The 21,303-nt window shown below is 35.8% G+C and overlaps 3 protein-coding genes and 2 long non-coding RNA genes across 5 annotated transcripts; 4 read left to right on the top strand and 1 right to left on the bottom strand.

The window, feature by feature from the left end:
- The first annotated feature begins 1,190 nt into the window (after positions 1-1,190).
- Syx8 (syntaxin 8) lies at positions 1,191-2,715 on the top strand. The gene is made up of 5 exons (XM_075307331.1): positions 1,191-1,346; positions 1,492-1,686; positions 1,746-2,089; positions 2,260-2,364; positions 2,430-2,715. Exons 1-5 carry the CDS (start codon positions 1,321-1,323, stop codon positions 2,486-2,488), a joined length of 729 nt encoding a protein of 242 aa, XP_075163446.1. The 5' UTR covers positions 1,191-1,320; the 3' UTR covers positions 2,489-2,715.
- Positions 2,716-6,624: 3,909 nt separating this feature from the next.
- Positions 6,625-9,133, top strand: LOC142236480 (uncharacterized). The gene is made up of 2 exons (XM_075307698.1): positions 6,625-8,433; positions 8,490-9,133. Exon 1 carries the CDS (start codon positions 7,648-7,650, stop codon positions 8,338-8,340), a length of 693 nt encoding a protein of 230 aa, XP_075163813.1. The 5' UTR covers positions 6,625-7,647; the 3' UTR covers positions 8,341-8,433; positions 8,490-9,133.
- A 5,284-nt stretch (positions 9,134-14,417) lies between these two features.
- LOC142234441 (uncharacterized) lies at positions 14,418-15,248 on the top strand. Its single transcript, XR_012721624.1, has 3 exons — positions 14,418-14,751; positions 14,816-14,921; positions 14,987-15,248. It is a non-coding gene; the product is annotated as an uncharacterized LOC142234441 (long non-coding RNA).
- Positions 15,249-16,892: 1,644 nt separating this feature from the next.
- UQCR-C2 (Ubiquinol-cytochrome c reductase core protein 2) lies at positions 16,893-18,900 on the bottom strand. The gene is made up of 4 exons (XM_075307495.1): positions 18,738-18,900; positions 18,428-18,567; positions 18,055-18,358; positions 16,893-17,987 (listed from the first exon to the last, which is right to left on the bottom strand). The coding sequence occupies exons 1-4, from the start codon at positions 18,780-18,782 to the stop codon at positions 17,145-17,147; spliced, it is 1,332 nt and encodes a 443-aa protein (XP_075163610.1). The 5' UTR covers positions 18,783-18,900; the 3' UTR covers positions 16,893-17,144.
- A 740-nt stretch (positions 18,901-19,640) lies between these two features.
- On the top strand, positions 19,641-20,217 carry LOC142236233 (uncharacterized). Its single transcript, XR_012721949.1, has 2 exons — positions 19,641-19,853; positions 19,910-20,217. It is a non-coding gene; the product is annotated as an uncharacterized LOC142236233 (long non-coding RNA).
- Positions 20,218-21,303: the final 1,086 nt, after the last annotated feature.

Raw genomic sequence — 21,303 nt, 5'->3', positions numbered from 1 at the left:
CTGAATGTGGGTCTACTGGGCGCCTTATTTACAAACACAGACATTCCGGCCGGAAAAACTGATAATCTGGACGGAGCAATAGCCGACATTCCTAACGTTCGGCACACTGTAAGATTCTTTACAAACACAGACATTCAGTCCGGAATGCGTCTGAATGGCGCCGTAAGCAAATGGCTTAATGCGCTTTACAGACTATCAGTTATTCCGGACGGAATGTCGGTGTTTGTACAGAATCTTACAGTGTGTCGGATCGATACGACTTGTCGGCGGTAAATGTGTTATCGATCCCATAAACATGCAGCAGTATCGATTATGCCTTCGGACTTAACTTATAGCGTGCACAATATATGGGATATGTTCGACACGAGCACTGTCGTCCGGAATAACTGATAATCTGTAAAGCGCATAATTCTCTTGTTAAGGTGAGTACTATGTTCGGTTTTTCCACCAAAACACTAAATTAAAAGTACAAATATATTTATGAAGACGATTATATTTTGATCAAGTATTGTCAAATAATGGATTGAAAATGTCCAAGGAATTGATTGCAAATAATTTTATATTTCTAAATTAATTAATTTAAAAAAGTAACCGTGAAAACAAGCTGGTTTTCAGCTTGAAAACAGAACATAGTACTCAGCTTTAGGTAGCAGAACAAACATTCTACTTCAATTTTCTTTATTCATTTTTGTATTACGTTTTTTAGTAACTTATCGAAATCACATATGCGCCGTTCAGAATATAAGTTTATTCGGACAGCAGTTCTCGTGTCGAACATATCCCAGATGTTGGCCACACTATAAGTTATATCGGAAGACATAATCGCTACCCATGATTCGGGATTTTAGTATATAGAATCTCGGGATTTTTTAAATAGTATAAGTAATAACAATCTACAGCGCCAAGCAATTTAGTACATTAAAACAATTTAGTTTAATGCGTCTTAAAGACTATAAGTTTTTCCGGACGGAATGTCTGTGTTTGTAAAAAATCTTACCAATTCTTAGCGTTCGACCACACTGTAAGATTCTTTACAAACACTGGTATTCCGTCCGGAATAGCGTATAGTCTGGACGGCGCAATATGTAATTAATAATTTGCAACGAAAACTTCAAGATATTATGTCGGCAGAGACATCTAGCGCTTCTGAATTACAATTTTAAAGCTGCGACTTATACTACACACCCTTTGAATCAGACTATTCAGTTAAAAAGAACAACACAAATTGACAATTCTTTGTTTTGTTAATCAGATGTTTTGATTTAATCAGAGAGATTAATTGTTGTTAAATTTTTAGATTGATCAAGGCATTTCGGGATCATGGCACTGGTAGATGTTGATTCATGGTATGATTTAAAGTGATCTTCCATATAAGCGTAATGAGATGTTATTATAATAAAAATATGTTTTGTATAAAATTAACGTTTGATAAAAGAACAGGATTTTTGCATGAGACATTATTATCCTCACAAATTTACTTAACGCTTCTAGGCTCACGGAATACGAATCCTGTTCCCGTTTAAACCAAACATTGCTAACTCAACTGAATGATCGTGATAACAAAAATGCATCATCGCCGGACTATAACCGTCTGACATCATCCATACAGCTGGGAATAAGGCAATTTGATAGGGAATTGCAAGAATTGAAATATAAACTGAATGAGGCGTCGAAAAGTCAAACAGTGTAAGTGTTAAGCAATTTGTAGATTAAAATGAACTATTCTATTCATTCAATTCTTTCAGGACATACCAAGAAATCGAAAGACGTCAACAATTGTGGGACTCTTTGCAGTCTCAACGTCAACTCTTAAAAAATAGATACACAAGTGCCACAAGAAGTGATCGCACAGCCTTGCTGGAAAACTCAGCATCATCTAGTATTTGGTCGGCTTCTCCATCTAATCGTACAGGCAGATCTGTAGAAAATGCTCAGGGTACAGCAGATGTTATTGATGTAAATCGTTTGAAACAAGCACAAATCGATATACTGGAAGAGCAAAATCGTGGTCTGGAAACATTATCACAAACGATATCCCGTCAAAGAGCGTTGGCTACACAAATAGGCCAAGAATTTGAAGAACAAAATGGTATTGAATTTTTTATATTATTCACAATAATCATATGCTTTTCATGTAAAACATATGGGGCAAATAATTCCATGCATCAATATTATCAATCGACAACATTGGCCACACAAAATTAATAGCTCCCACAGTAATTTCATATCAATTAATTTTTAATTTAATTTTTATTTCAGATATATTAGATAATCTAGCTAACTCTGTCGAACGAGTTGAAAGAGGTGTAAACCAGCAAACTCAAGGCGTAAATCGAATTAGCCGAAACGAAGACAAAACTTATGGTATGTAGACATATAAAGAGATAGTTTTCAAATTAAAAATAAATATCCACATTTGTCCATTTTAGGGTATTGGATTGTCATAATTGTTTTATTCATAGCCATAATAGTCGTTAGTGTCCTTTAAGTTTGCTAAAGAAAATTGTATATAATAAGTGTCTTAACAACACTAGATGTAATGGTTATTTTTCTAAAGATACAATTCTTTTTATATTTATATATTTTCTTCAAAAGGAATGAACTTATTATATAGCCTATATATTGAACTAAATGTGTCTCTATTAAGATGTTGAAAGTATCATATATATTTATACTAGAACAAAAACTCATTAAATAAAAATGCGAATAAACTTATTATTATTATTTTTCATTTTACCAATTTCGAAGTAATTGCACAATTTCATTAGAAATGAATATGCTTAAAATTATTGTCTAAAAAATGAATCAGAGTATAATTTTAATGTGATAAAATTATATATTAAAGTCCTAAAAATCCAATTCCCACGAGTTCATCTTTTTATGTAACCCACATTAAGTATAATCGTCTTGCCTGACCATAATTTAAATTATTTTTTTTTAATTTAAGTTATTTTTAACTAATCTTTTCGAAGCCAAAATGCTTTTTAACTACCTGTTTATGGCTCTATCGTATGGGATCCCCATTATGAAATTTACATTTATAGAATAAAATGTGAGCAATGGCATTTGTTGTTCTTCACTTTTAGGATTCTTACTTGGAACAGGGAGTTTGTTCCTTACAATTCTTGCTTGCAGCTGATTCATATGCACATTCTTAAAAGCCGATGAACGATGTTGAGCTATATGTTGATGTTCAGTAGACATCGGATAGAAAAAAGTCAGGAAAATCCCATGCATTTTCTTCTTAACCCTAGCTTTGGCACTATATACAAATGTAAATATTTCATTTTTGACACTCTTGCCATTTCAACAATATTTATCCGATTTTTATTAAATTTGGACTCAGTGGCTAATTTTTCGTGCTCTTTCATAATATGTACATATTTAATATTGCAGTTGTTCAATACATTTTTGTATTTTTCTTCAAAATCTGCCACTATTTACAAATGTAAATATTTTGGTTTAAGATACTTTTAGTTGATTTTTTTGAAATATTTCATATCAAAATAATACAAATAAAAGAAGAGGAAATAAAAACTCGAAATATATATAATTTGGGCAACTGAAGTGTTTGGTTTGCACCAAGCTGTGCTCCACAAAGACTGGTGTTTTACTTTGCCCACATATTTACTTGTAGGACGCTTCCTTTTTTTCTCATCATGGTAGCACATATAGCAAGCGACTTTTACTTTTGAATATCCTCTATCACCTTTATCAGGCATAAAGGAAATAGCTAACGATTGTATAGGTTCGCCGATAATGTGTCTACAATGCTCAATTAGTTTTTTGTAATTGGTTTAGAGCCGTTAAAACAAGATTCACGAAAAATTTCATGTTTTCGAATCCATTGAGGATTTTTATCCAAATTAAATCCGTCTTCACTAATCAAAAATTGCTACCTGCCTATTCAGACAGTTCACCGTCGTTTTCCGTATGATATTCCCCCCACTTCATTCTGATATAAATCGGAGTAAAATGTGGCCTCTGTGGACATATGTATATAAGTCGGACTATAGATATACGTGGGAGATATATCTGAATCTGAAGCGATTTAAATCAAATTTGGCATGCATAGTAAGAATGTGAAGTGTACACCCTGTGCAAAATCTCACGAAAGTCGGAGTAAAGCTTAAGCTTCTGTGGCCGACTTATACACATATGTCCACAGAGGCCACATTTTACTCCTAATACATCATTTCATTTTATTGAGTACCTACACAACAAGATTAAAATCTTATAATTACAGTGCATATTATAACAGATTATAAATACAATATTTAAATTTTAAAGATAAAAGAAAAAAAGAAAAATTTAAATAAATAAAATAAAGACTAATATTAATATTAAAGAAAAAATTAAGAAAATACTTTTAATATTCAAATCCATTGCATTCTTGATGATTGAAATTGTGGGTCAATATTATATCTACCAGCAAAATTTTAATATTAAATATTCTAATTGTGAAATAAATTTTGAATACTCTTCTTAAAAGATGATGCATTGCTGATGCATTGTATATCGGGTGGTAGAGTGTTCCAGAGACGTATCGTGCCAATAAAGAACTGCCATTTGGATACAAGACTTGTCCTTCTAAAGGGTATTATATTCCTATTCCTATCAGATCTTGTAAACCGAATTCTATCATAGAGATAGCTTGGTTTTCGTCTGTAAATCAATTTATGTAGAAATACTAACGATTTGACATTAAGCAGGGTATGTATTAAAACTAAAGCCAAAGAGGGAGTCTGTAACATGCGAAACATGATCAGTCCTGCGTAACCCATACACATAACGAACTAGTGAATGCCACGTTAAGTCTATTTTTGCTCACGGAGTCACAATTCGCGAAGAGTTCAGATCCGTAAATTGAACCCGGTATCAAAAGACTTTTCGCCAGGAGAAGTCGAATATTGAATGGTGTGTAGGTATGAGTAACCCATAAAGAACGTAATCTAGCATATGCCTGTCCAACGACCGTGTTTACATGACTCAACCAACTCAAAGTGCTATGGAATACCACTCCTAAATCATTAGCGTAGCTAGACAATTTTCCTAGGGGGGGCTATAGCCCCCCTAGCTAAAAATTTATAGACTGAACATATAGGTTCAATTAATGTTTTATTTCATAAAATTGAATAAAAATTAGACATCAAAATAACTCGACAATTAATTTATAATAAAGCAATTAAAAGTAGTTCCACACTTTCCCCAGCAAAAAAATTGTGAGTTGTTCTAGAGGCACAACTTTAAAAGTACGTCCAAAAATGTCCTCAATTATTTTAACTACACAGGAAGTTTTTTTACTTCATTTTTTTCATATTTTAATGTGTAATTTTTTGTTTATAATAGTTTAATAAAAAATAGTTTAAAAAAGAGTAAGAATAAATAAATTGGTACAAATTATTCAAATTTTGCCACAAAACTGCTAAATCCATTATAGAAAAATCGATAATTTTGGAAATTATTCGAGGAAAAACGTTTCAAACAAGCGTCAGAATGCATAAAAAATCATAAAAACAATATAAAAATTATTTATTTGGGAAAATATCACAAAATTTTTTAATTCACAATCAAAACACTGAATTCGGATCTAACTTTAAGAAGTGATGCAAATTCATTGCAACGGCTGACTAAACTAAATCAATCATAAGTTCAACCACAGCTTTATTTCATAAACATCTGACTTCAAATATTGCCATCGGCAACTGCTACCACAACCCAAGTAATTCGATTGTTCATAAAAGTCTTTAGCGGAACTTTGTGCGATTGTATATACTATTGACATTTATTGAAAAATGGAAAATCATAAATAGAGTTTCAAATTCTGGGGGGGCTACAATTTTTCTGGGGGGGGTCTAAGCCCCCTCCTCAGAGGCCTTCCTACGCTTATGTCCTAAATTCTTACCACTAGTGACTACATCGATTCTTACCATCTATCATAATATCAACATTCGACAAAGAGAACCTTCTATTCTTGTGTATAATCAAACATTTAGACTTTAGTGGATTTAGTAGCAGACCATTGGGCCTTGCCCATCGAAACACACGACCAAGGTCGTGGTTAAGTTTCCGCAAAAACTAACATGGATATTAGAAAACATCTCGTTCAAGTCATTTGTATAATCTTCCACTTGTCCCTGGAAGTGGACAAGTTTATGTCTTATAGACATAAAATATTCTTATTTTTTATTTTAGTTTATTTTTAATCGTAATAATGAAAATAAATACAGATAAAGAGTAAGATTTTAACACCTAAGGTTTTCGACCTAAATTGATGTTAACATTTAGATTTAGTTTAAATGAGATGTCATATACTTCAATGTGCTAAAAGTTTGTGAATACTCTCGATATTAACTAATGTTGTTGTCTTTAGAAGATCAGGGAGACATTGAGAACCAAACATTTTAAGTTAAGCATCGATTATCGAGGTACAGCTGAAAACGTTGTGATTAGTGTTCACCTGCTGCAAGGCACGCTGGACACAATTCCGCAGGGTCATTATTAAAGAGATGTTGGTGGTAGAAAATTCTTAAATGGTGAAAATCTTACACCCACTTGAAATTTTTTCACTTAAAATGCATTTCCATACCATTAATAAACAATACTCATGAATGACACAAAATTCTGAAAAAATATTGTTACGAATTTGATAATTATAGATTTAAGTTTATTTAAATTAGTTTCCATTAATTTAAATTTCAAATTGTAACGATAAAATTTCGTTATAACTTGTTGGAATCATCTATTCATTTTCTAGCACTTTCCTGAATTTCTTTTATGTTCTTTTGTTTGCTTATTTTCATGTAAGTTCTCACTCTCTTTGATAACAACCCCTTTGCTTTGTTATTTTGCATTCTCATTTCATCTCATTGTATATTGTCATTGTTTTTGTTCTTGTAGTAATGCGAGCGTATATCTATGTGAGTGTGTATGTGTTTAGCAGCCACCAGATGAATGACTTAATGGTCGTAGATCCTTCTAGCATTGTCTAAGAATGTTCTGGCGTTGCCAGAATATTGTAGTGCTACCAGAATGTTCTCGTATTGCCACACCGTCATATATAAAAGCGCTCGCATGCTGCTATCGAGTCAGTCTTAATTAAAGCGTCAAACGAATAACTTCAGTGTGAACGAATTGTAAAGTGTGAAGTCATAGTAAATAAATTGTAGATTGTCGTTATTTAAAAGAACTGTGTTTTAATTGTCGGGTAATTAAAAACGCCTAAATATAAAAACGTAACAATTGGTGTCGGAAGTGAAATAACGAAAAAAAAATCTACAATGAAGTTTAATGAGCTTCGAGTGGAAGACTTAAAAAAGGAATTGAGCAAACTGGAGCTGCCGACAACAGGCAATAATGCGCTTTACAGACTATCAGTTATTCCGGACGACAGTGCTCGTGTCGAACATATCCCATATATTGTGCACATTATAAGTTATGTCCCAAGGATAATCGATACTGCTGCATGTTTACGGGATCGATAACACATTTAGCGATTATTTAGTCATCGCCGACAAGTCGTATCGATCCGACACACTGCAAGATTCTATACAAACACCGACACATCGTCCGGAATAACTGATAGTCTGTAAAGCGCATAAGGCCCAGCTTCAAAAGCGTCTACTGGAAGAGTTTGAACGGCGTAATATGGACATTGCGACGCATGAGTTTGATTATAAGGAAGACATTGATGAATCAATACTCGTCAATACAAGCACTGTAGAAACTCCATCTGTGGCTTCGAATGTTGTGGATTACACATCAATGCTCAATGCTTTGAGCAAAATGATGGAAGAAAATTCTAGAAAAATGGAAGAAAATTCTAGAAAAATGGAAGAAAATTCTAGAAAATTGCTGAAAGAAAATGCCCTACAAATGGAAGCAAATTCTAGAAAAATGGAAGAAAATTCTAGAAAATTGGAAGAAAAATTCGACGAAACTTCTAGAATGGTCAACGAAAAATTACAACAAATTTCTGAAGGCATGGAGAAACGTGTGGACCATATAGAAAATCAAATTGTGGAATTGGATAAGAAAGTTCTTTCCGTGGATGAGAAAATTATGGTTCATGATGAGAAGTTTCTGCACATCGAGAAAAAAATGTCAGAGCTGGAAATTAAAGGTGGTCCAGCGCGCGTCATCGAGGGTTCAAAAATCAAAACTCCTGTTTTCGATGGCTCAACGTCATTTGATGTCTTCACCCTGCCAGCATTTCAAAGTTCCATTTCATCCTCATCGTTACCACAGACTCGTAAATGTCACTTCAACCATCATGAAAAGGTACATCAAAAAGTACATGAAAGTATTTTGCCATCCCTACTACGATTTTATTTTTTGTGAAACGCCAAGCGCAACCAGCTTGTTATATTTTAATTAAATAAAAACGAAAATAAAGTTCTGAAAACATAGATTATACGCTTAAAATTGCGAAAGGTATATTGGTGAACAATTTTTGATTTTCCAAATGGAATAAAGTGATTGTTTTTCAGATATTTTACAGACATGCTGCTTCCATCAAATAAAAACACTAGTTGATAGACGCTGCAACATGTAACTCGCTACTTGTAACTCAACATCATCATTAATGCCAAAAATTATTTAAAATGTAAAGGCCGGTACTCTGTTTGTTGGTGCGAAAAAGGTTCCACTAAATCATTGTTTCGCGTTGAAAAATGATAGTGTTGACAATATATTTTAAGGGAAAAAAAACAGCCATTTTGGGACTTTTTTGCGTTTATTTCGTCGAAATGTATTGACAACATCGCAGACTGTCACGAAATGATTACATATCCATACGCAACTAGTGGCTCGATTTACACACACACGCATACAAAATAAATAATTTGAAAAAGAAGAAGCAGGCGAAGTTATTTTACAAATGTCTTTGGAATTAAAAAACTAATTTTACAGTGCTGCATTTTATTTTTTGGAACATAGCAATTAATTCTTGTAATTCCATTCATTGTTACCTCGGTACTATACATGTTGGATGAAGTGCTAATGCTTGTTTTGGAACATCAATTGCTGTGCCTCCTTTTGTTTAAATTATGTTTTGTGTTTATTATCCCGATGCCCAGTACAAATGAAACGATTGTAAAATATAATTCACCAAATAAAGCTTTTATTTTGTTAACATTTGTGTTTAAATTTCATGTTATATATGTACATTATTTATATTCTACCATATAGTAGGGAGCGGCTAGATGTTGGTTGCTAGTTTATTATGGAAATACAACTCCATGTTATACTTTGTTTTATCAATCATCAGATTACATTTTTAAATAATAATCAGATCCACTTTTGTGTTATAAATTCACAAAAATCAGTTTAATAAATAAATTATTTCTTAATTCACATTGCAAATGGCGCCATGTTATGAAAATACTGACTACGCGAGTTACGTCAGTTTTTCAACTCGAAAAAAAAACAAAGTACCACAAATGGAAAAAATTTCGCTAGTTTTTCGCATGTTTTGGTTTTGTATGGAGTTTCAACGCGAAAACCGAACAGAGTACCGGCCTTAATGTGATAGTGGTATAAATGTTATATTTTTAAGAATTTGTAAATGTTTACACAAATTAATAAATATCTAAACAAACGTGTTTTACTCGACCACAATGATTCTTTTACAACTATCTTAAAATGCACTTTTTCTGATTGTTTGGAGGGTCCCTTATTGGCGTCGTTCTAAATTGATCTATAAAGGCACCTAATAATTGCACTCATGCGAAACCTTTTTGTAGTAACTTTTGCGTGGTACAACTTCTCAATAGTGACGGCGCTTTTCCGACGAGTTTTTGATATCGTATACGATTGTTTTCGACGTGGTGGAGATTCTCAGAAGTGTCGTCAAATTCCAAAAATGTTGGCAGGGCAAATTCCAATTCGAAATGGTTGCTTGTAGAAATTTGTGGAATGACGATGATAAAGCAATTGAACTTCTATTGGCATTAAAGGGCAATGCTGCTGATGTGATACAAAGCATTCCAGCTGCTTCTAGAAATAACTATAATGAAGTAATAGCGGCACTTCAACGCAAGTATGGTGGAGAGCACAAGCAGGACATCTTCAGAATGGAATTGAGAGGAAGAATCCAGAAATCGAATGAAACCCTACAAGATTTCGCAACAGAAGTTGAGCGTCTAGTGCTTTTGACATACCCAGGTGAGAGTCATCCTCTTGTGGACCGCATCAAGATTGAAACCTTCGTCAATGGTATTCGAGACCCAGATATAAAATGTGCAACATATGCGTCACAAAAGGCTACATTCGCTGAAACAGTAACATTCGCACTTGCACAGGAGACTGCGAGATTGCTAGCGCGGCCTCAAATTCACAAGGTACGTAAAGTAGAGACAGAGTGTGATGAATCAAAGTCCGTTATTGAGTCGATGAAAGAGGCCATGAAGCAGGCAATGCAAGAAATGAAGCAAGAAGCAAATAAATCCCGGATCAAATGCTATAACTGTGATAAGCCGGGACATCTAGCTCGAGAATGCAAAGCACGACGCAAACGGTCAAGGTCCACATCACCATCTCCATTAAACAATAGCCATAAGAAGGTGACCCCACAGTCAAGTGAGTCACCTTTAAACTAAATCGAGCTAGTTCAGCGGGGCAAGAGCTGGCTCCCACAGACGATGGCCCCACCATCTCCATAGCAATAGTTCAACAGAAAAATAACAATTTAACTATTGCGGGTGTTATTAATGGCGACAAGCGTACTTTGACGTTGGATACTGGTGCATCAAAGTCTATCATTAGATCTGATTTAGTAAAAGGAAAAGTTACACCACTGATTGGAGTCAAGCTACGCACGGCTACAGGGGAACCCGCAACCGTATATGGAAAGGTCACCGTAAAATTAACTATTGCTAACAAATCCGTTACTTATGATTTCATTGTGGCCGATATAGTAGACGAAGTTATAATTGGAGCGGATTTCATAATTGCTTTTGGTCTCAATTTGGATATGAAGCGTCGTGTAATGACATGGTGCGATGCCGAAATAACGGTAAACGTGGGATACGACGGGAATACACCTGTCAGACGTTTGACAACGAGCCAGTCAGAGTCTATACCACCGAATGCCGAAGCAATTATATGGGTTTCTATGAATGGAGATTGTGAAGTCGGCCAATTGTGGGTTGTTGAACCAGCAGAAAACAAAAGCAACAACATCTTGATAGCAAATGCCCTGGTAACAACGAACGAAGAGAGACTAATACCAGTTCGTGTCTTGAACTTGTCTGACAATCACGAGCAAATTGTAAAATTTTCTGACATTGGCAAATGTACACCAGCCGAGGCAATAGTCAATTTGGAAGGCAACTCATCAAAGACACATGGAGCAGTGAGAAAACATCTAGAAGCGTATGTCGAGGCTTGGACACGTCATCTATCGCCGTCAGAGAGAAATAAAGCCAAGCAATTGTTGTGGAAAAACGCCTGTGCTTTTGCTTATGAAAAGGGAAATCAAGGAAGAACATCTGTAGTGAAACATGAAATTAAAACCGCAGAAGAAAGGCCCATAAAACAGGCACCACGAAGTGTTCCCCTGGCAAAAAGAGACGAAGTTCAAAAGCTCATAAAGGAAATGGCGGAGAGTGGAGTGATCGAGCCATCATCAAGTCCTTGGTGTTCCCCAGTTGTGCTGGTCAAAAAGAAAGATGGAAGTACCCGATTCTGCGTGGACTACAGAAAACTGAATGATGTCACCAAAAAGGACAGTTATCCGCTTCCACGCATTGATGACACGTTGGACACACTAGCCGGAACAACATGGTTTTCTACGCTTGATTTGCAGAGTGGATATTGGCAAGTAGAGATCGCCGAGAAAGACAAGGAAAAGACGGCTTTTGGCGTTAATGGCGGTCTCTGGCAATTCAATGTAATGCCGTTCGGGCTCTGCAACGCTCCGGCTACCTTCGAAAGATTGATGGAGCGGGTACTGAAGGGGTTGCACTGGAAGTCGTGCTTGATATACTTGGACGACATCATAGTGATGGGCAAAACATTTGACGAGCACCTTAAGAACTTGAAAGACGTTATCCAGCAATTGTCAGCCGCTGGTCTACGCCTTAACGCAAAGAAATGCTCCCTTTTCCAGCGGGAAGTTAAATACCTGGGTCATCATGTGACTGCAGAGGGCATATCCACCGATGAAGACAAAATCCAAGCTGTCAGAGATTGGCCACGACCCCGAAATCTCCACGAATTAAGAAGTTTCCTTGGGTTATGTACATATTACCGACGATTCGTCCCAAACTTCGCCAGTATCGCCGCTAGTCTCCACAAATTGACGCAAAAAGGTCAGAAGTTCCAGTGGAGCGACGAACAGGAGGATTCATTCCAACATTTAAAAGAACTTTTATGTTCAGCTCCTGTTCTAGCGTATCCTATTCCGGGCGAAAAATTTGTTTTGGATACAGATGCTAGCGCGCATGGTATTGGAGGTGTGCTATCCCAACAGATAGACGACAAGGAGAAGGTCATCGGATATTTCAGCCGAACGTTGTCCAAGCCCGAAAAGAACTACTGTGTAACGCGACGAGAGCTGCTAGCCGTCATAGAGAGTGTAAAACATTATCATAAATATTTGTATGGACAACACTTCTTGCTCAGGACTGATCACTCAGCTCTACGATGGTTGCTCCAATTCAAGAATCCGGAAGCTCAACTGGCACGTTGGATCGAGAGGCTCCAAAGCTATGATTTCAGTGTCGAGCATAGAAAAGGTGGAAAACACGGTAACGCTGACGCTTTGTCACGTCGACCTTGCAGTATAGAATGCAAGCACTGCTCGAAGGCTGAACACAAGGAGGAGATTGTTGATATTCAGCTGTTACACCTCGAATCTGGAGTGGACTGGCCAACAGAACAGCGTAAAGATCCCATTTTGAACAAAATTATTTCAGCAAAGGAAGAGAACAAGAAGCCCAGTAAGAAAGACATCGCAGCCGAAAGTCCACTTATGAAATCATACTGGGCTCAATGGGATAGTTTAGTTCTAGTCAATGGATCCCTGCAACGTAAATGGGAAAGCGAAGATGGCAAGAGCAGCCGAAATTTGATCATCGTTCCAGATTCCAAAATAAGAGATGTTTTGGCGGAGTTCCATAATGGTCCCAGTGGAGGTCATCTGGGAATAACCAAAACCGCCGAGAAAGTGAAGCAACGATTCTACTGGGTTGGATGCCAGAAATCAATTGCTGAATGGGTAGCCAATTGCGAGAAGTGCATGAAGGCGAAAGGTCCAACAAGGAAAAGTCGAGGTCCTATGCAAGAATATAGACCAGGAGCCCCGTTTGAAAGAATAGCAATGGACGTGGCAGGCCCTTTCCCAGTAAGTGATTCTGGAAGTGATTCCTTGTGGTCATGGATTACTTCAGCAAATGGCCGGAGGTGTATGCAATTCCAAACCAAGAAGCAAAAACGATTGTGGATGTTGTCAACAAAAACTGGATATGTCGCTACGGTGTGCCGTCCGAGATTCACTCAGACCAGGGAAGAAATTTTGAATCGGCCATATTCAAAGAGATGTGTGAATCCCTTGGTATGAAGAAAACGAGGACTACACCATTACATCCACAATCCGATGGCATGGTAGAAAGGTTTAATCGCACTCTGGAGGAACATCTTCGAAAAATAGTGGACAACGGCCAGAGGGACTGGGACGAGCATATACCAAAGTTTTTGCTGTCGTATAGATCTGCCATTCATGATTCCACCTCTCGAACACCTGCCAATGTTCTATTCGGAACTGAGTTAAAGTTGCCTGGAGATCTGATATTCGGCGCTAAACCTTATGAGCTCGCCATGGAAGAAAACAGAAACGACATCCCAAACACTTTCGGAGAAGTTCACGAATCAGTGCGCAACAAAATAAAAATGGTCAGCAACAGAATGAAGGCGAGATACGATCGTGCTGTAAATACTGAGGGCTTCCAAGAAGAAGAATTGGTTCTGCTATTTAACCCGCAACGAAAGAAAGGACTGTGTCCCAAACTGCAAACACAGTGGGAAGGCCCATACAAAGTCATCAAGAAGATCAATGATGTTGTATACCGGATTCAGAAGGACGACAGCCCTAGATCAAAGATGAAAGTTGTACATCTGGAACGATTGGCTCCTTACGGAACAGGTTCTGTGCCTGTTCGGGACGAACAGGCTTAAGCGGGAGGCAGTGTTACGAATTTGATAATTATAGATTTAAGTTTATTTAAATTAGTTTCCATTAATTTAAATTTCAAATTGTAACGATAAAATTTCGTTATAACTTGTTGGAATCATCTATTCATTTTCTAGCACTTTCCTGAATTTCTTTTATGTTCTTTTGTTTGCTTATTTTCATGTAAGTTCTCACTCTCTTTGATAACAACCCCTTTGCTTTGTTATTTTGCATTCTCATTTCCCAATAAACACAGGATGAGCGTTTTTCAAATGCAACAATTTTTCAGTTTGAGGGTAAATATAATTTTCAACATAAATTCAACTTGACTTGAAATAGCTCATCTTCAATACATCTTCAAATTGTTGGCGAATTACTTCCCATTTGCCAAAATGTTGACGAAATCTTTGAAAAGGTGTTGAAGATAATATGAGAAAACTTTGACAAAACACTACCCTAAAATGCAACGAAAAAACCATGTGGTTTTCAATACTTATTTGTGCAACGAAGTTCGTGGTCAATTGCAAGAAATAAAAAAATGGAAAATTTTAGACAAATAACCAAATAGTTTATAAAAATAGGTAAGTGAAAATAAAAAATGAAATAAAACTTTAAGGAAGTCACTAAATGTATATCTCTTTGCAGAAAACTAAAATTATGGATTCTACGTTCTTGAAAACATTAATAAGCTGACCGGTGAAAAAATGGTGGACAATTAACTGGAACTGTTTCAAATAGTTTATAATAATTGGTACGCCAATATGAAAAATTAAATCAACACTTTAGAGAAGTCACTAAATTTAAATCTCTTTGCAGAAAACTAAAATCTTTGGATGCTACATTCTTGCAAACATTAAGAAGCTGACCAATGAAAAATGAGTGGCTTATCGACAATAAAAAGTTTCCAGAAACATTACAAGTGCAACCAATTAAAATTGTTAAAAACAACAAATTGTTGAAATCAAAAAACTTCTGGATGAAAATGTGCAGCACATCGTCAGTTTAATTCATATGCTATTATCAGTTTAAAATGGATATTTTGTGAATTCCTTCTGCTGGAAATCAATTCTAACACGCGGTCCAGTACGTTCCTAATTTCAAATTACCCGCATGTTAATAAATTTTAATGCTGTTTTATGACACCAAAAGGAAGGAAAACGAATTATCAATGCAAAAGTGTTTAAGATTTTTAAAGTTTTGTTGTTTGTTTTTATTTTGTTCTTATTTGTTGATATGTTTAATAAGATTATTATTTATCAATTGGTATTGTAGTGTATTATGTAGTGTAGTGTATTATTATATATTTTATTTTGATGAAAATTAATAAATTATACAAAATTCATAGAATTTTGGCTTTGACTTTCAATTTGAAGTGGGGATATCATTCATACAAATTTAGGTTGAAAAGTATTTGCAACGATGTTAATTTTGAATTTGACTCGCATCGAAAATTGTTTGACAAATTATTGAGTAGCGATGCATTTCAATTTGAGGATAACACTTGAGATATTATTGCTAATGTGTTGAATTTCACTGTTGAGGGTAATGTCTGTTTTTTGTTGAGAACGCGATTTTCTCAACAATTTCTCAACTTGAATATTACCCTAATCCTTTGAAAAAATGTTTGAAAAATTGTTGAAATTTAGCATTTTTCAAACGTTTGTGTTTATTGGGTTCATCTCATTGTATATTGTCATTGTTTTTGTTCTTGTAGTAATGCGAGCGTATATCTATGTGAGTGTGTATGTGTTTAGCAGCCACCAGATGAATGACTTAATGGTCGTAGATCCTTCTAGCATTGTCTAAGAATGTTCTGGCGTTGCCAGAATATTGTAGTGCTACCAGAATGTTCTCGTATTGCCACACCGTCATATATAAAAGCGCTCGCATGCTGCTAACGAGTCAGTCTTAATTAAAGCGTCAAACGAATAACTTCAGTGTGAACGAATTGTAAAGTGTGAAGTCATAGTAAATAAATTGTAGATTGTCGTTATTTAAAAGAACTGTGTTTTAATTGTCGGGTAATTAAAAACGCCTAAATATAAAAACGTAACAATATTTTTGTATTTGTTTATTTACTTGTTTGGTTTTTATTTTTGGGCTAGTGAGGCTATCTTATAAAAATTGTATCATACTTAATTCCATTAGTTATTCATTGTTTATGTTATTAATTCGCCAATAGCTTAGAAATATTTAAAATATTTGTTTTCTGTTCTTTGAAGGAATTATTTATCTCTTTGATTGTATAAAACGGCTTCAAAGTTGCAATTTTATCGTCATTCGACCATATGTTTTGAAACGAAAAAATACTTTTATACCTTGTGTTTGGCTTACTTTTTGAGTCCAATATTCCTCTTCTTCGGATTGCTTTTCTTGTATTTTATTTAAATTTCAAACTTGTCTTTACGCATGTACGTACACTCTTAAAATAAAAGATATGGACTACAGATACTTCCCGAATTAAAATTGAAAAATTTGCTCCACATTTCCTTTTTAATCCATCATCGACATTTAAGCCAATAATAAGTGCTGATTATTCGATTTTCGAAAATATCAAAATTCGTTAGTCGTATTAGAAGAATGCAAAAAGTCGACATCGCCCTTTGTACAAAAACTCCTCAAATTTAAAAATTATCAAAAATCCATTAGCCGAAATAGATGATTACCAAAAGTTTACACTTTTCTATCCCTACCTCGCAGAAAATTACACAAAATTATACAGTTTTTAGTTTTATTTTCAGAGTTCTCTTAGAACGTTTATTCACCATCCTTTTATTACTAATCGATAATTTCTCTTCACTATTTTTGTTTTTTGTGGGGGCGCAGTGGCTACGAGTAAAATACGTTATTCTGGTTATTTGGTTTGTTTTAGGGTGTATCGTTTTTATAGCCTTATTTTGTTATAACATTCTGTATTACATTTATTTAACATTAAATTATTATTTTTATTATGAAAAATTGGTTTGGAGTTATTTTAAGCTAAATCCGAAGCATAGGGTACGTGAGCCAAATTGCCTACAGCGCCCACAGACAATTTGGAAGAACCGGCCTTCTTGGCAGCAGATTGAACATCCTGTTGAGTAACACCATCAATAGCTGACACGAGAGCGTCTGCGCTTTGAACATCTTTAGTGAGTACGGCTTGTAGTCCCATTTCAGCGATTAATGAACTGTCAGTGGAATAAGCGTCCAACACAGCTACCTTGAGTAAAGCTTTACCACGGTTAACATCTTCGGCAGACACAGAGCCTGACTTCAATGCGCGGGTTAGAGCATCAACGGCTTTGCCAGCATTTTGAGCCTCGGTGGAAACAACAAAACCGAAAAGTCCGGCATCAGCATAACTGGCATTCAAAGCAGCAAACCTGGCATTGGCATCACCAAGAGCAGATGAGAGAGCCTTACCGAATGGGCCGTTGACTGCACCACGTTTGGTGGCAGGGCCAGCTCCAAGAGCACACTGTAAAACGGCAAAAGCCAGAGCCTCCTTTTGATTGCTTACGGCACCACCTGGACCAGCAACAGCTACATGAGCCATGTTTCCGGGGGTATCCTTGCGGGCATCACCACCATAGTAATTAGAACCAGTGCCAGATTTGCCAGCTGTAGCCAGTTCCAAGCTTTGGGCAAAACCAACCAAAGCGTTTTGGTCGACACCAACACCTACGACAGCGCAACGGCTGGCATTGAAGTTGTTGGCCACATAGTGCAACATGGTTTCGCTGGATAATTTGCCAATTTGGAATTTAGGGACATACACGGAGTTACCTAAACCATTGCGGAAAGCAGCCTTGTGCAACAATTCAACAGCTTGAACCTGGAAATAGAAATCACAATTTTCAATACACTGCTCACATATGGAAGAAAGCCGAAGATCTTCTCACCTGGTGAGGAACACAAGCAACTTGATTCTTAATAAATGGAACACTGTCAGCCAATTCCCAAGGTTTGAATGCTGGTTGGATAACATCCTGCAAGTAGTGCAATCCACATTCCAAGTTGTTGGCAGTGGTCTCGACGGTGTATGCAACAACCTCACGATCGGATGTGACAGTCAAATTTCCACCCTTTTGTTGAAGATTGCGAGTAACGGCGAATCCGGAGGAATTCTTGTTGGTCAAACCACCAGCAACTCTCAACATATGAGTTGCGCCTTGAGTGTCATACGATTCGTGACGGGAACCAGCACTGAAATTAGGTAACATATATAACGATTTAATCATGACTTCTGTAGAAAATAAAGACCATTACAATTACCCGAAAACTACAGAAACGCGAGTTACTGGTAATTGGGCTTCAGCCGATGCAACAACAACTTTGTTGTCAAGTTGTTTGGTTTGGACAGAAGCAGCCTGACCCACAGGCCTGGGACAAGCCGATGCAGAATATCCGCGTTTCTATTAAAAAGAACACAATATATTAGTCCGGTAGTAAATTTGTCCCATGGAAAGTAAACTTTTTCTTTTATGGTTACGTTCGAGTATTTACGTAACCATGCTTACACTAGGAATTGTTAACCACAACTTTTAATAACTCTAAATATCAATTTTAAATCACCACTACTTACAGCAATAACACGCAACATTGGAACTTTGCTAGCGTTGCAAGCCATTTCTTGATCTTTTAATTAATTGCTAATGTTTTTCGATACAGGAGCAGCAAAGTCACAATCCCCCTCTGAAGAAAATTCCCAATTTTTCCTCACTCGGCTCGTTTTTGGCAGTCAGTGTTGACAACCTGCAAAGTCGTCAAAACAGCTGTCAAACATGACATTTTAATACATCATTGAAATATTTCATAATAGGGGTTTAACACTCACGCCAGAGCTGTTCACACTGACACACTCACACAGTTTTCTCATTCGTTTTTCCAAAACATTTAACCGATCACATCGAGTTGAGATGTTTTAGTTTGACGGTTGCCATGGGAACTCGAAATTCCCACTTATTAAGCTGAGTACTATGTTCAGTTTTCAAGCTGAAAACCAGCTTGGGTTACTTTTTTTAATTAATTAATTTAGAAATATAAAATTAGTTGCAATCAATTCCTTGGATCTTTTCCATCCATTATTTAGTAAGATTTGATCAAAATATAATCGTCTTCATAAATATATTTGTACTTTTAATTAAGTGTTTTGGTGAAAACATCGAACATAGTACTCACTTTTACTGTAAATTCAAATATACGCACCATTTGCTCAAATAAATACCGCGATCGCAACGGGAAAGCATTTTCTAAGTTTTTACATCCCTATGTTCTTCAAAGCATTTGTTTATTCGTTTTTCTATGAAATTTAATTAAATAATTTGACATATATTTTGAAAAGAGTATGTTCAGTCAGAGCATATTCCAAATTAGGGGCGTTTACATTATAAGATTGACGTGTTCTGAGGAAAACCTGTGATTTGAACTTGATTTTTTGCCCTTCCAACATTTCAAAGTTCCATTTCATCCTCATCGCTACCACAGACTCGTAAGTGACACTACAACAATCACCAACTGTAATGGGGAAACGTATCAAAAAGTACGGAATGTACATGACAATATTTTGCCATCACTATTGTTACAAGAGCCATTTTATATTTTGTGAAATACCATGCGCAATTTGCTTAATATAATTTATTGAAATAAAAACAAAAATGAAGTGCTGAAAACTAAGTTATTTCGCTTAAAATTATGAAAGGTATATAGATGAATAATTTCCGAATTTCCAAATGAAATAAAGTGATAGTTTTCCAGATAATTTCCAGACACGCTGCCCCCATCGAGAAAAAAACACACTGGCTGATAGACGCTCAAACATGTAACTTCCTACTTGTAACTCGCCATCATTCTTTTATTATTCCAAAAATTATGTTAAATGTGATGTGATAGTCGTATAAATGTTATATTAGTAAGAATTTATAAATGTTTAATCAAATTAGTAAACACCTAAAGGCTGGTACTCTGTTCAACTCGAAAAAAAAAACAAAGTACCACAAATGGAAAAAATTTCTCTAGTTTTTCGCATTTTATGTTGAATAATAAAAACGAATTTTGACAAAAAATGTGTTTTTCTTTGTTAAGGCCGGTACTCTGTTCGGTTTTCGCGTTGAAACTCTATACAAAACCAAAAAATGCGAAAAATTTGCGAAATTTTTTCCATTTGTGATACTTTGTTTTTTCGTGTTGAAAAACTGACGTTTATAGCACGGCGCCATTTGCAATGTGAATTAAGAAATAATTTATTTATTAAAAACTATTTGTGCGGGTTTATAAATCAAACACGGACCATATTTTTGTTCCGAAACTATACAAAGGATCAAAAGAATAGCAGATCAATTGCCCAAGGAAAAATAAAATGTTATTTTGTAAAAACAAGCAACAACCACCAACTTAATCCAATATCGCTCCCTGTAAAATAGCGCTCCAAGCTACCTAAAAAAACGCCGCTTTCTATGTGCGAAATATTGGTTTCCATAAAAATTTTTCGCAAGAATGAACATAGTACCGGCCTTTAGACCGGGGACTTATAAGCCAATCTGTTAGTAGTGGCTCGATTGTTTACATACACACAATATAAAACACAATATAAATGTTTCACAAAATATAAAATGGCTCTTGCAACAATAGTGATGGCAAAATACTTCCATGCAAATAGTGATGGCAAAATACTATGACAGTTGGTGATTGTTGCAGTGTCACTTAAGAGTCTGTGGTAGCGATGAGGATGAAATGGAACTTTGAAATGCTGGCAGGGTATCAGTTATTCCGGACGAGAGTGCTCGTGTCGAACATATCCCATATATTGTACACAATATAAGTTAAGTCCGAAGGCATATGCTATGTTCCCACCGACTCGTTTTCCTCATTCGATTTTCCAAAACATTTCACCGTTCACACCGGGATGAGATGTTTTAGTTTGACAGTTACCATGGAAAGGCCGGTACGCACCTCTAGTGAAAAATTTTATTCCCATAAGAAATGCATTGCTATTTATGCTAACGAAATTTTCGGTAGCGTTCAATTTCGTAAGCTGGTACGCACTTCTAATGAAAATAACAGGGTTGTCAAAATCATATTTTGGGAGCAAACATTTAATTTATTACAATCATTATGTGCGTAAAAGTTTTAAAAGGTCTATAAGTAATCAA

Source organism: Haematobia irritans, chromosome 4 (genome assembly GCF_050003625.1).
Source record: "Haematobia irritans isolate KBUSLIRL chromosome 4, ASM5000362v1, whole genome shotgun sequence".
NCBI lineage: Eukaryota > Metazoa > Arthropoda > Insecta > Diptera > Muscidae > Haematobia > Haematobia irritans.
This window is presented reverse-complemented; position numbering and strand designations above follow the sequence as displayed.

What these genes read in the sequence shown, in the direction of transcription:
- UQCR-C2 (XM_075307495.1), bottom strand. Translation starts at nt 18,782, where the DNA reads ATGGCTTGCAACGCTAGCAAAGTTCCAATGTTGCGTGTTATTGCT. An exon ending in CAATGTTGCGTGTTATTGCT is followed by an intron (nt 18,568 to 18,737) that starts GTAAGTAGTGGT and finishes TCTTTTTAATAG; the next exon opens with AAACGCGGATATTCTGCATC. An exon ending in TTGCTTGTGTTCCTCACCAG is followed by an intron (nt 17,988 to 18,054) that starts GTGAGAAGATCT and finishes TTCTATTTCCAG; the next exon opens with GTTCAAGCTGTTGAATTGTT.
- Syx8 (XM_075307331.1), top strand. Translation starts at nt 1,321, where the DNA reads ATGGCACTGGTAGATGTTGATTCATG. An exon ending in AGAATTTGAAGAACAAAATG is followed by an intron (nt 2,090 to 2,259) that starts GTATTGAATTTT and finishes TTTTTATTTCAG; the next exon opens with ATATATTAGATAATCTAGCT. An exon ending in AAACGAAGACAAAACTTATG is followed by an intron (nt 2,365 to 2,429) that starts GTATGTAGACAT and finishes TGTCCATTTTAG; the next exon opens with GGTATTGGATTGTCATAATT.
- LOC142236480 (XM_075307698.1), top strand. Translation starts at nt 7,648, where the DNA reads ATGGACATTGCGACGCATGAGTTTGATTATAAGGAAGACATTGATGAA.